The sequence below is a fragment of the Microchirus variegatus genome (genome assembly GCF_963457635.1).
Source record: "Microchirus variegatus genome assembly, chromosome: 3".
NCBI lineage: Eukaryota > Metazoa > Chordata > Actinopteri > Pleuronectiformes > Soleidae > Microchirus > Microchirus variegatus.
The window spans coordinates 26,119,614-26,134,060 of NC_139804.1; the positions used below are offsets into that span (position 1 = coordinate 26,119,614).

The following is a 14,447-nucleotide window of genomic DNA, read 5'->3' on the forward strand; positions in this document are numbered from 1 at the left end:
TGCACACTTTAACTACTATGTGTTACTGCTCTTGAACTTCTTCTTCTGAACTACTACAGATAAGATAAACAGCTTCAATATTTGTTGAAGCTGTGTGTTTTTCTAATTCATTTAGAAAAATAATGTGAAAATTAAACCCTCATATTCAGTTTTGGTAAGCAAACACACCTATCCGCTATGTTATCACAACAAAAGACCTCTGTTAGTTTAAGCCATGTGACCAGTGGCTCTTGTTTCACTTAATTAATGGAATTTCCTGCACAATCGTGGTGCATCATTCATCCCTACTAAAGTGTAATTACAAATCTAATTCAAGACCAGGCTTACTGCTTGTGCAAACACTTTCCAGCAAAGTCTGAAGTTGTAAGGATAATTACCATTGTGAGTTTGTGGTCAATGTTGTTTGTGGGTTTTCTGCACATAAACAGAAGCATTGAAAAAAATAGACACAGGGTGTAATGCAAGACTTTCAAAACTCAGCCACTGCCATATCCCCACAATGTGATTAGAAGATTCGTTCAGCATGGATTTTGCCAAGATTGTCCCTACTCAGCAACAAGAACTGAACTCCACTCCACCCTGTCCCTCTCGACACTGGCTTTATGTTAGGTGCAGCTGCAGACTCTGGTTACACCCTCTCCACCCTCTCAATGTCCCGCTGCAGGATGGAGCAGACAGCTGTGAGAATTTGATAATATTCCTTGTGCACATTCCTCAGTCATTCACTTTGGTCTTAAAAGGGTAAGCAGCTTCTTCACTGAGACATCTAGCGCAGAAATTCACAGCCATGTCCATGCGGAGGCTCAGGAGAAACCCTAAAACACTGGGGGACATCAATATGGTGACAGAGGAGCTGAAGAATCTTTATTATAAGAGGCTGCTGCCGATAGAGAAACACTACTCTTTCAATCACTTTCACACCCCAAGCTACGAGGATGCAGACTTTGACAACAAACCAATGGTGCTGGTGATGGGCCAGTACTCAACAGGAAAGACAACTTTTATCAGGTCAGACTTCATGGCTCTTCGTGCATTAAAAATGTGAATGTATTCCATGTGCATGTGTTTAAACACTGTGTTGTGGGAAAGTATGACAATTGTGGTGATCTGCAGGTATCTCATAGAACAAGATTTTCCTGGCAGCAGGGTTGGCCCAGAGCCAACCACTGACTGCTTCAGCGCCCTCATGTATGGAGAAACCGAAGGAATCATCCCTGGCAATGCCCTCACAGTGGATCCAAAAAAGCCCTTTCGCAACCTCGACCCCTTTGGAAATTCTTTTCTGAACAGGTAATTGAACATGTTGTTCCTTGTCACAAATACAGTTGCTTTATGCATACAAACCATAGTAAATTATGTTTCATGCATTTTTTCTAACGCAGGTTTCAGTGTGTTCAGATGCAAAACAAAGTGCTTGAAAATATCAGCATCATTGACACACCGGGAATCTTAACTGCTGCTAAAAGAAAACTGAGTCGAGGTGAGAGAGAAAATGTTGCTAATTTCCTTTTCAGTGTCGGAATGAATCGGGTTATTTTACTTAGACGACATTGTTGCTGTAAGGAGGATTTAAATTCCTTGGAGGGGTCATTGTATGATTAATAAAAAAAAGGAGCATTACAGCCAAACAGTTGAAGTCAGAAGCAGAGTTGGGAGGAGATGAGCAGTAAGTAACTTAGCAGTCTATGCTTTGTTTTATAGACTAATTCATCAATGGGTGTGCCTGAAATGGCTCGAAACCAGTGAGGCCCACTGGGATGTGTTACATATTCCTCTATATCTTGAGGCGCTGAGACTTGCCCCGTTACAGATATCATTAATGAAAACCCTGTGTTTGTGTTCATTATTCCCAGGCTATGACTTCCCAGCAGTGTTGCGCTGGTTCGCAGAACGTGTGGATAGAATCATCCTGCTGTTCGATTCACATAAACTGGAGTTCTCCGATGAGCTCACTCGAGCTTTTGGGGCTCTGAGTGGCTATGAGGACAAGTTACGTGTAGTTCTCAACAAGGCTGACCGGGTGGACTCACAGCAGCTCATGAGAGTGTATGGCGCCCTCATGTGGTCACTGGGGAAAGTGTTTAAAACCCCAGAGATCCTGCGAGTTTTCATTGTGTCTCTCTGGTCAGAGCCGAGGCAAGTGTGTGACCACTACCAGCTGATAGAGCTGGAGGAGGAGGATCTTCTGGCCGACATAAGGAACCTGCCGCGCTATGCTGTGGTGCGCAAACTGAATGACCTGGTGAAGAGGGCGCGCTTAGTGAGGGTAAGAGGGTCAACATTTATTAACTTCGCTGCTGTTTTTCCGATCTCATTTGAGTTTTATTTCCTTCGTAGGCTCACGCACACATTATCAGCTATCTTAAGCAAGAGATGCCAACCATTTTTTGCAAAGAAAGCAAGAAGCACAATCTGATTTACCAGCTCCCTGTGATTTTCACCAAGATCCAACAACAGCATCGAGTCCCAGCTGGCGACTTCCCCGACTGCACCAAGATGCAGGTCAAAAAATGTTTTTTATTGATTCATTTTTATATATTTTTAATGTTGCGTGAATGTGTTTGTGAGTCTTACATGTAACTGAATACATCTCCAGGAGAAACTTCTGGGTCACGATTTCTCAAAGTTCAAGACACTGAAACCAAGTCTAATGGCTTCCTTGGATAAACTCCTGGCTACAGACATAGCAAACCTGGTGCCTTTACTGCAACAACAAGATGTGAGGAAGAAATCCCTGCCCAGTGTATTGGATGGCAAATTCCTGGGAACATTCAGGTCAGAGCATTACAAGAAGGATCCTTTCAAAGAACTCTCCAGAGATGACGAGAGCAGTGAGGCAGATTTTGATGAGTGGGTCGTGGAGAAGTACAAGCCAAAATACGATGAGATTTTCTACAACCTAAGTCCAAATGAAGGCAAACTGAGCGGAACCAAAGTCAAAGAGTGGATGACGACCACACTTCTGCCTAACTCTGTGCTAGCTCAAATCTGGAGGTTGTCGGATGTGGATGGAGATGGCATGCTGGACAATGAGGAGTTTGCTTTAGCAGTCCACCTTATTGAGGGAAAACTGGATGGACACTGGCTTCCCAGAGAGCTGCCTTCTCACCTCGTGCCGCCGTCAAAACGGCTAAAAACACCCGGCAATGAAGAGTGAATGTTACAGTGAAGGGAAATGTAATTTCAATCATCTAAATATGACTTAATCTGAAAATAGCCAAGACCCCAGAGGTCATTGTGATCACAAAGCTCAGAAGATGGTGTTGCCCTACTGTTTGTATTTTAATCGTCATGACACAAAAACAAAAAACGATGTTTGGCTAAATTTTTCTAATGATCTACATCTCAGTTCACGTATTTTGCATGAAAACCATGCAGCAGTAATTATAATCTTCAATTAGGTAATGTTTGTTACCTATAAATTGTATAATCAGAATATTTTCTCTCATTGATAGCATTTAACATATACAGATGATATGCCAGTATTATGATGTAATTGTTTGTGATATTATAAATTGTTATCATAATGAAGTGCATGTATTATACAGTTAGAGTTAGGTTGGTACTCACGCAAGTGGCAGAAACGACCGTATAACCCGGGTGAACACAGACAGGCTCCATACACACGATGGCAGTGTCCATTGTTTGGACAATTACACTTTCTTTTGCAGTCCCTCCCAAAATGTCCTCTTGGGCAGCCTGTGAACATGAATGATGCCAGAAAACAAGGATAGCTTTGGTTGATAAACTAAAAACAAGGGTCAGCATTAAGAGCAATACATTTGAAAACTTGAAAAATTCAAAATATGACTGTGGAAAAAAGTTGTTGGAAGATGTAGTAGGATGCAAGATGATTTTATTAGGTAAGAGACACAACTTACTCTAGTGAGATTAATATTGGATTAATAAACGATGACTCTGGCGCCACAAAAATGCAAAAACTTTTTGAGTTATGCAGCTAACAGAAAGACAAACCCAGCCAAAAACACAAGTATTTCTAGCAAATGACACAAGTCAATTATTTGAGGCTCTAAAAGTTACTCAAAGTTGCACAAATCCAAATTGCACAAGTTGCAGATGCAACATGTTTAATAGTCACAGAGAGATTAGGAAAAATGTTTGGACCCACTGACATCTGGCCCGGTCATTATATTAACACCTGTGTTAATGAAGGGGTGATTTAAGTGTGTGTGTGAATACAAACCATCCTCGCAGAATAAACCATGTACCCCTGGGGGACACAAACACTTCCCAGTCACAGGGTCACACAAGGCTCCATTTTGGCAACGGCACAGGCTGTTACAGGCCTGCCCATAGGTTCCCTGTGGACAAGCTGGATGGAGAGAGAGAGAGTGAGAGAGATGAGGCCTATGAAAAAACAGCTCTGACAACTTAATGTCAGTATCATTAAGAAATCAGTCAACACCTCCACCTCAACCTGTCTTCTTCTAAGCATGTGCTCTCCCGACACACTTAATCCCTTGAGCTGTTTAGAAATTACAACATGAACCATTAGGCTTAGGTTTAAGATGTGCTACGATCTTTCAAGTTAATGTGGTCTTAAATCCCATGTCACACAGCAGGTTTATGTCACTCCAAGGGAAGATAAGCCAGTCCAAAAACCCCGTGGAGGCAAATGTATTATAATAATTACATCAGACCGACACTGAAAATGCAATAGACATGGCTTAGTCTACTGGAATAATCATTGTTTCTTAACAGAGGCTTTTTATAGGATAAGAAAGTGTTATATTATTTAACCTGATGTGTAGCCAACATGTGGCGTTAGAGAGTTGATACTGGGATGTTTGGGGCACTTGCAAAACACACTGCATTAAAAAGTTAAAGTCACAAGTTGTCGTGTTACTACTAGGATTTGATGGCATGATTAAACAAGTCAAGTGGAAAACCACATTTGCTTAATCTACTTTGATCACAGTGTGAAGAAGACAGAGAAAGTTACATATCAGTAAGAAAATCAGAAATCCACAATTGTTTTTTTAAGATTTTCTTACTGATTATTTGCACCAAATGTTAATGTAGGACAGTGCAGTAAGCTTCTACAGTCAGCATATTCACTTTTTGTGTTAACAGATTCATCATTTCATGAAATTGTAACTTCCTGTAAGACAAAGTAGTACAATTATTTATTTTCAAAAGCCCATGGAAGGTCCACAACTATCACCATTGATTTGTCCACGCTTTGTTTTTTTTATGGGTTTAGTAATTACCTTCTGTAGCATTTCCCACATCTGTGCTTGAGGTAGAGAAATCTACTCCTCCTGAAAATGCTACCCATGTCCAGACACATCACCTTTAGGGCGTTGCATCTGAACACCGCTACACCAGGTGCGTGTTTCTAAAAGTGACAGATTGCTTCGAGCAGACTTATCCCAAGTGGCTTTCCTCGTATGATTACCAGCCTGATTCAGGTTCAGAGCAAAGACAGCCATTACTCATGGCGCTGGATGAGAACAATGGAGATTTGCTTTCTAACCCAGCGGTGGACATCCTTGGCCTCAGGCTATACTCTTGCTATGGGCCCTGGCCTCGCTCCAGTAGCAGACGGATTGATTCACTTTGTGCTCTTGTGTTCAGAAACCCATAAACAACCCAGCCTTCCACGCAGATGAGCCGACAGGTTTGATACATGGCCCTGGATCGATGCACACTAGGAGCTCCTCATTTATTCATCTAGACCGCAACATGGAGGCAACATCCTATGGGGAAAAACAGGTAGGCTTCCCTGGTGTACTCTAAATAGTCACAAAACACTGTGGAGGAAATTCTATTATATATATGACGCTGCAGATTTGACCCAACAATAGAATTTCTCAGGAATTTGTATTGCAGTAAAACAATGTAACGCACTAAATAATATACAGACTAGACTTACTCTTGTTGCATATGATCCCCATCCACCCAGGTGAACACTGACATCTGTCGTTGTCTTCACTGCAAACTCCATTTACACAGTCTTCACAGCTCACGCTACAGTCATCCCCAAACGAGCCACCTAGACATACTGGAAAACACCTGAAAATTAATTCATTGCTTTTCTCCTTATTTGAATAACAATAAAATAATATGTGATTAATGTCTCGCCCCCATCACTTGCACCGCACCTATGTGGCTGTCCATCCGTAGTTCTCCCCTGCGATCTCTCTGAATCTCCATTGGTTTTTCATTGTCACCACTATCACTGTCATCATCATCATCATTTTCAAAACGGTAGTGCAAGGCTGCCGTGTACTGCAGCAGCTGAGGAGCATTGCGGAAAAGCAGGTCAGGTAATCTGTGCGCAACTTCCAGCTGCTCCCCCTCTTCTTCCTCTTCCTCCTCCTCCTCCTCCTCATCTTCTTCTTCATCCAGTTCTCTGCCATACAGAGCTAAACACATCCAGTGTTAGGTGAAGGTCACGACAAGAGAGACTTCCTTTAAAATTGCCTTAATTTGCCTGACGTCTGTTTTGCAGTGAGATGGAGCGTATGTATGCTGACCAGGAATAAACTATAACACAACTGTCACTCACAGTGGCAGGAGTGCTGGTCCTGATCCAAGCGGTAGCCCAGTCGACAAAAGCACTCGTATGTTCCCAGGGTGTTGACACAGAAGTGCTCGCAGCCTGAAGTCTCTGTTAGGCACTCGTCAATGTCTAAGAGAAGAAATTACTAACATTATACATTTAAGAGAGTACACAAATGAAGGGACTCTTCAAATATATGTGGATTTTACTCAGGTTGTGCAGGTCAGACTTAGGTACTTTTTGTTAAGTCAGATGAAAACATCACTGTTTCATTATAAAGCGTTCATTTGAGTTCAGTTCTTCACCAAAACACTAAAAAAGGTCTTGCTGTTTACTAAATGTGCTCTACAGTAAGCAAAATGTTCTGTTTTAAGCAAAAATCTGCAATCTCTTAGTTAATGTGCCTTGGGAATGTGTGTTCTGAACAGAATTACAAAGCATCAGGTCAGGCAATCTGCTCACAATCCAACACTCTTACCATCACAGCCACAGCCATCTGGGTGTAGTCTGTGACCGGCTCTGCAGCTGCACTCATAACCACCCAGGTAGTTTCTGCAGAAGTGACTACAGCAGGATTCCCCGTGAACACACTCATCAGTATCTGAGGAGAGAATGCAGTGATCCAGGAAGCAAGGAAACAGGAAGCAAAAAGGTCAGACATTGAGTGAAAGTCAAAAATGAATGAAATAGTCAAATATAGAGCTGATGATGAATTCTTACCTACACAGGTCTTCCTGTCATGGTCCAACTGGAAGCCATGGTTGCAGGAGCAAAGGGGACCATTGGTAGTGTGCTCGCAATGATGAGAGCATCCTCCATTGTTCTTCTCACAACTGTTGATGATCTCCATCTCAATGCCTAGAGGATAAAAGCCCCAAACCAGGATCAGCATTTGCATCAAATCACTTTCATTGTAAGGAGGCTCATATCTGAGAGAAAGAGGGAGAATTAAATTATAATTATAGTATTTTCATATCATGCTGCAGCACATATATGCATGTAAAAATCGCTTTGGTCGACAAAGAAATAGACATGACTACAGTCGGATTTCTTGAATTTTAGTTTCTGCCGTCTTCACTTACGGTAACACTGTTTGCCGTCTGCACCAAGTTCAAATCCTGGATGGCACACACAAGTGAAAGAGCCCAGTGTGTTAACACAACCATGGGAGCACTTAGCATGACCTGAACCACACTCGTCAATGTCTGCAAGAGATTGACATACAGACAACACAAAGACAAGAACAGAGACACACACAGTGTTTGACACAAAAACAAAACACAGCATTTAGAGTCTCAGGCAGCACTCACTCAGATAAAGAGAAACATGTCATTGATAATATCTTTGTTTTGAGCTGAGTTTCTGAAAACCTAACCCTAAATCTAACCCTAACCCTAGGGTTAAATTAACCAAACACATAGTGTTGCACTGATATACAAGTATAACAATATCCAAAGTCATTCTAAAATATATTGATGTATTTCCTCACGTAGGAAGACTATAAGGTCAAGGTTAATTACATGCTGGTTTCAATAATGTCAGTCTATTATACTGTAGCACATTCCAGGATATACAATATGTTTAATATATACAGTCTTTACTTTTTGTGTGTGTGCAATTTCTCACCTTCACAGTTTTTGACATCTCGAGCCAGAGTAAAACCAGGTCTGCAGCTGCACTGGACCAGGCCATCTTCAGAAAGACACAGCTGGGAGCAGCCTCCATTCCTCTCCTCACAGGGATCCCTCACTGACACAAAACACAATCACGGACACAGAATCGCATACAGATAAACTGAGGTCAGGTTAACCCAGCTGGTGACTTTGTAACCCAACAGTTATTTCTGAAGGACAGTTTTACTTTTAACAAGAGACTAACATCTATATCTGGCTCTGCTGTGTGCAACTTTTTACAGGTTTTCCAAACAGTGTGAGATTATATCACTCAAGATCCCTTGAAATCGAACAAATCCCGGCAGAGGAACCTGAACACCTGGTCCTCACTGTGTCCAAAGGTATTTCTCCAGTTCATTTCCTGATTTCATCCCTTGCACACAAATTGTCTCCTTAATTTGATCCAATGTACAGATTTTCATCATGTAGCAAAGTGAGATGTCTTACATTCACAGTGTCTCCCGTCGTTCTTCAGTCTGTAGTTCTGTCGGCACTCACATTTATAGTGATTGTTCCCCATGTCCACACACCTGTGCTCACATCCACCGTTCAATACTGAGCAAGAAGTTACAGCTTGAATGCAAAACAGACACAGAAACACACATCTTAAGATGGACTTGTTAGAAAAGGTGACGGATCTTTCAATTTGTTGGCAACAGGTTTTACACCTCGACATTTTACAACTGCTTTTACACCTCAAACTGGGAGCCATGTAATTACGGAAAAAATCCTGGCTAAAGATTGGAAGCTGGAAAATTCTATTCAAGTCTGATCCAGTGGGTTCTCCTGGTTTCTTTCTAATGATCTTTCCATCCCATTTCTCCTGTGATTTAATGATGTGCCAAATATGAATATCGGCCGAGTGCCTTATGGGTGTGCTAAACATAGACTTGATGACACAGACGGGCTGTTAAACTGAGAGAATGGCTACCTTTTAACCCTGATGACTTCAGCAGACTTCAGCTCTCCATCTACCTTCATCCCTGTCCTTTACCAAAAATCTACAGTCGGCAATAGGAGAAATCCAACCAAAAGAACCAAAGGAGTATAGATTTTGGGAAAACAACCTTAAACACCTCTTATTTTGGACATTGGGGTTTATCAGTGAAGTACGTCATTGTTTTAGTTTTATTGTGAACACATTTGTTTATATGCTTCAATCCAAGTCTTTTGAGGACCAAACAGGGGCCAGACTCCAGATTCCCCATTCGTAATTGGGTTCAATCAATAATAGTAGTGCGTCAAAGTCAACACCGCACACACTGGGGCCCTTAGTAAGTCACCTGCCAATTTTGAAGCCTGTCAAGTGAACAGTTACGTGATATGATGCAGGACAAAAGTACTTACCTATGCATGTCCGACCATCAGCGTGCATACGGAAGCCTTCGCCGCACTCACAGTAATAGGAGCCTGGTACGTTAACACATGTTTGTTGGCAGCCTCCATTGAACTCCTCACATTCGTTTAAGTCTGAAGAAACAGATAATTCAATTCAATATCTCAAGGAACAAAATACAAAACTGTGCAGCCTCAATCTGCCTCAGCCGTTTGGGGCGAAAGGAAGAATGGGGGAAAGAGGAGAAGAGAGGGGACAGAAAAGGAATGAGGGAGGCAAGGTAGACACAGAAAGTGTTCTCTATATACAGAATTACAGTATGAGCTCATCTGTATATAAATAATAATGCACAACAACTGAGAATGCATCAAGAACACTGCTCGGTCACAAAAGAAATCATGTGTTAGTCAAGGATGTTCGGTAAGAACATAGCATAATTGACACCCTTGTAAATTGCCTCATGGGTTGAATAACTTTTTATGTTAGAAACTGGGGTGATTGAGCACCATTTTAGAAACAAGACATATATTATATACTTTAGTTTCATCTGCGGTAAATTAAAGAAAAATAAATATATTCATTCACTTGTTCCATAGCAGCCAATGCATCAACGTGACCTTGAGCAAGACACAATCTGTAAACCCACACTGACCCTGCATGTGCTCCCACTCCTCAAGGAAAACATATACATGGTTAGTGCCGTCAGAGGGAATGATGAACGGCTCACGGCGTTCTTGTGCAGTAGCAAGCATGTAATCAATTTGTTTTCTGCACAGAGAAGAGCGAGTTCTCCTGCAGGGTCCACATGTCTGCGTGTGTCAAATTGAGGCTCATGTTCTGCCGAGACAGAAGCAAGTCAAGAAGACAAACTACCTGAGCAGCCAGCGCACGGACAATTGGACTTTACTACACATCTGGACAACACATCACACAACCCTCTTTTCTGATTCCCAGGGACTTTTTTGGCCCCAGTGATTAGACCATAGATGTGTGGGAGAAAATGGTGTTGTAGTGTCTTTTTTTTTCTTCTTTTTTAATGTTTAAGAACATGTGGTTCGGTTTATTTGAGCATGCCGCACAACGTTTGTCAAATCGCTCATCAACTACTGCAAAATTTTGAAATAATTCTCACACACTTTGCATGCATCTGTGTGTGTGTGTAAACTCTCAATTCTCATGGCAGATCCATGGGAACAGCCTTCTTCAAAATGATCTTGTGACTATTTTAGTTAGTTTATGTCCAATAACAGGAACTACTACAGGGAAGGGGTGCAACAAAGTGGAGGCATTTCATCAGTAAAATGATCCTTTCATACCCTGCACATAGATTAGTGTGATTGGGTTAAAGGAACTCATATTTGTTGACATAAATAATCAATACACCTCTAAAGAATCTGAAGAATCCTTTCATATGTTTAGGGATCCCTAGTATAGAAACAATAGCGCTAAGACAGGCTTTGTCAAGGTTAATAGACTTATTGGTCTCCTGAAGTGAGAGGATTTCAGTGGGAGACATAATGGCTGCCTTGGACCAGTGGGTGGCAGCAGGGGCAGCAGCGGTGGTGATGGCGTCGGAGGTCAAGAGGCATTGGTTCTGAATGGTGCAGAGCTGCTGAGCTAGCAAAGCAGCAGATGGCACATTGGTGAAATCAACAGGTGGTCTGCAGAAGAACAGAAACTGGAACTAAATTTACCAAAGAACAACAATGGATCTGAGGCTCAGCAGGAATTTAAATGTGTGTATGTATTCTCTAACAACCCTACCCTAAAACTACCCAGTGCCCACAAGTTTTTCAATGGACCCTAAATTCTGGTGGTCTCACTTATCTTTCCATTCCCACATTGTGAATTATTATGGCGTGACAATATCCTGTGTTAAAAGCTAATGATCAGGGGGATGAGTTCACACCAGCATCTGTCGAGTAGCAAATGGTCCTGAGTGCCCAACACTAGCTCAGCATAATTCAGTCAGAAGAAAGAGGCAAAGTGCATGCTCCAGAAAGCTGTTCTGCACGGCTGTGTGTTTGGTTTAGCCCTTTACGGCCTTTAGTCTAGACAGTTAAGTAGGTCATTAGTAGGTCAACCTACTAGGTTAGTGGGTTTTAACATGAATGTCCTAAATATTTCTGCAAAAACATGGAGGCTGATGGAATAAATCGAATCTACACAGTATAAAATCAAAGGATATAGATGCAATCAACATACTTAATGTTGCTCTTAAGTTATACAGTTTAAGAAAAGGATTGTATCGTCTTTCTTTCTTGACACATTATGAGATCGAAATTTTGTAAAAAAAAAAAAAAAAAGCATGAGCCAATCAGAGGCAGACAAGGTTAAGGCTGTTAATCATAGCTAAGGTGGGCAAAGGAAAAGGGAGGCAGTGATATAACATTATGGACGCAACTGCAGTAAAGCACCAAAGAAGAAGAAGAAGAAGGAAGCTGTTAATTGAGGTGGGAAAAATGCATGAGCACCTTTCAGCCAAATATGCATTAGCGAGGGGCTTGATTTCATTCTGGTGCATTTTCAACATCAAATAAATTAATTCACATTTTGAACTGGCGGAAAAAAGTATCCATTCATAAAACAGTTCAAGAAGCCTGGCCTAAGCAGAGAGCTACAGCTACAGTCTGCTTAACGTCCAGATTTCAGTCTTACCCTGACATGTCTTGCCATCTGGCCCCAGTCTACTGCCCTCAGGACACTTGCAGTAATAGCTGCCAATAGTGTTGCAACAGTAGCCCTCACAGCCGCCTTCATCCACTTCACATTCATTAACATCTGAAAGACAAGGAATAAAAGGCCAGTTTTACGACCATAATGCAGTGTTCCACACAAGTCTGCAGCTAATTTCGTTGTTCCAGCAAAAGTGTCCTGCTCTTTGCAGGGGTCTTTCCTGTTTTGTTTAACAAAACACCCACCTCAGCAGAAATGAAAACAACTGCTGTCTTCATCTCACTTCGTATCTAAGTAAATCAGGATCATGTTTGAAACATGGCTCTCAAGGACAATCTCTGTTTGTTCCTGTGTTTATCCTGACTGATTAAACTGCTCCCGTTGCCCCTGTAGTTCAAGTCCATGTGGCAGATTATGCATTTTTGGAAACATGAAAAAAAAAGAAGCATGAATACCCCCTATCAAGCAGGAAGGTAACAGAGAATAAAGGAAAAGTTATTAGTGTTTTGTCCCCATCTGTTAAAGGATTTAATGGAAACTCTCAGCTGAGCAAATAGTTTGTTTATCTTAAGGACAGGAAATCTCAGAAGCACAATTTGGGGAAACAATTAGGAAAGAAAGAGGTAGAAGATAGAAAGAGGCAAGTTTGGCAGCTTGTTTGTGTAAATTGAGAGCACATGACAACCCAATATCTGCTTTTAAAATCATGGCAAATGCTACTACCTATATAGCCCTTCAACTACTCTAAAGCACACACACACATGAAAATACTAACAATGTTAGATGTCCCTGTCTTCATATGTATGCACAAAAAAACTAAAAAAGTAAGTGACTATCTATAAATGTGAGCGATACTGCTTGATAAGTGCACATAACACAACATTTGGACAGAATTGTCTCCAGATGACGGCATGAGAAGCGTTATGGATTATCTATCCAGATCATTGTAATAGATATGATGCAAAGTACATTCGTGTGCTGATGTGATTTCAACCACATGAATGTTCTGTGTATGGTGAAGTGATACAAATGTGTCTCTTTTGATAGGTAAACTGAACCACAAGAAAGAACAACTGAAGGAAACACGTTTCTGTCACACAGTAGGTAAGTACTGAAGCAAAATAATATGGTTTAGGTTATGTTGCTTTTTGTAATTTGGTCTTGGGTGGAATTCTGCAGGACCTCAGAAACTAAGGATGGGTCGCCATATTGTTTTTTGTCAGGCCACACCCACACTTAGTTTCTAAGGGCAGGCAGGGTTATCTGGGTCATCTGGTTATAGACACGCTTTGTTCGCGATGTAGCGTCCAACTCCTAATGACTGTAAAAGTCATAGGCACATTTGTCTTAATGTATTTTGTTGACCTCAGCAAATGATTCATAACTGGCAGTATGGCCTCACAGAAACAATCGCGTTCTATATTTTTCATGAACTCATAGGAGGTGACATGAGCCTTTACCTGCCATACTCACCTCGGCTCAGCACGGTTATTTTGTGTTTCTAGTACCTGGTACCTGGACTGTCAGCCACTGATAGGTCAGAGTGCCGTCACAGGAAGAGACATCACCGTACAATGCGGAACTGTAGATCAGTTAAAAAGACTTCACAATCCCAAAAGTGTGGGTTAATCTCCAGCTCATACCAGGGAAATGTCTAAAATCTCAATATTTAAGTCTGGTGTATTTAGCGACAGCGCTGCTGAAACCTAAGACATGCAGCCAAAAATACCTTACTGGTTTGTCCAACAATCAAATGAGAGGGAATGGAGAATAAAGCTTGTTAAAAGCATAAAACAGATGTTTAGTTTAGCAGTCATTACTTTTCACTGGTAGAAATCACAAGGAAGTAGACGGTTTCACAGTGCTGTGTGAGTTTTGCTAGATAGATTTGCTTTGAAGACAAAGTATAGAAGCATCCACATGGTATTTGCACACTTTCTGAGGACATAATGCGATGACTTTTATGGCATTTTCAGACCTCCTTGGCAAAAGGGGAATGAAGCAAAAAGGATTTCCACTATTCTTTCCAATAGCTTTATCCGTGTATTCATAGTTCTGTGAGCATATTTAAGGCACTTAAAAAATATGGTGGTGAGATTATTACAATTATTTTTTGGGGGGTCAAGTGCTAAATCCAAACTCTGAGCTTAGGTTTAGTGAGAATCATTCTATTTTTTCTCACCATTGTACATAATACTTCCAGATGGTGCAAAAGGTTACAACTTTCCCTCATGCA

At 41.3% G+C, this 14,447-nt stretch overlaps 2 protein-coding genes across 2 annotated transcripts in view; one reads left to right on the forward strand and one right to left on the reverse strand.

The window, feature by feature from the left end:
* The window catches only part of egfem1 (EGF-like and EMI domain containing 1), a gene marked incomplete at both ends in the record, with an annotated part of 44,778 nt that overhangs the window by 18,404 nt on the left and 11,927 nt on the right, over positions 1-14,447 (reverse strand). The window contains 12 exons of the mRNA XM_083886292.1: positions 3,571-3,699; positions 4,205-4,333; positions 5,897-6,025; positions 6,126-6,389; positions 6,533-6,655; positions 7,005-7,127; positions 7,247-7,384; positions 7,609-7,731; positions 8,153-8,275; positions 8,647-8,772; positions 9,547-9,669; positions 12,194-12,316. Coding sequence (XP_083742418.1) covers positions 3,571-3,699; positions 4,205-4,333; positions 5,897-6,025; positions 6,126-6,389; positions 6,533-6,655; positions 7,005-7,127; positions 7,247-7,384; positions 7,609-7,731; positions 8,153-8,275; positions 8,647-8,772; positions 9,547-9,669; positions 12,194-12,316 — 1,653 coding nt within the window. The remainder of the gene's footprint in view (positions 1-3,570; positions 3,700-4,204; positions 4,334-5,896; positions 6,026-6,125; positions 6,390-6,532; positions 6,656-7,004; positions 7,128-7,246; positions 7,385-7,608; positions 7,732-8,152; positions 8,276-8,646; positions 8,773-9,546; positions 9,670-12,193; positions 12,317-14,447) is intronic.
* On the forward strand, positions 582-3,492 carry LOC310924526 (EH domain-containing protein 2-like). The gene is made up of 6 exons (XM_083886293.1): positions 582-1,008; positions 1,114-1,290; positions 1,383-1,480; positions 1,854-2,266; positions 2,338-2,502; positions 2,597-3,492. The coding sequence occupies exons 1-6, from the start codon at positions 788-790 to the stop codon at positions 3,155-3,157; spliced, it is 1,635 nt and encodes a 544-aa protein (XP_083742419.1). The 5' UTR covers positions 582-787; the 3' UTR covers positions 3,158-3,492.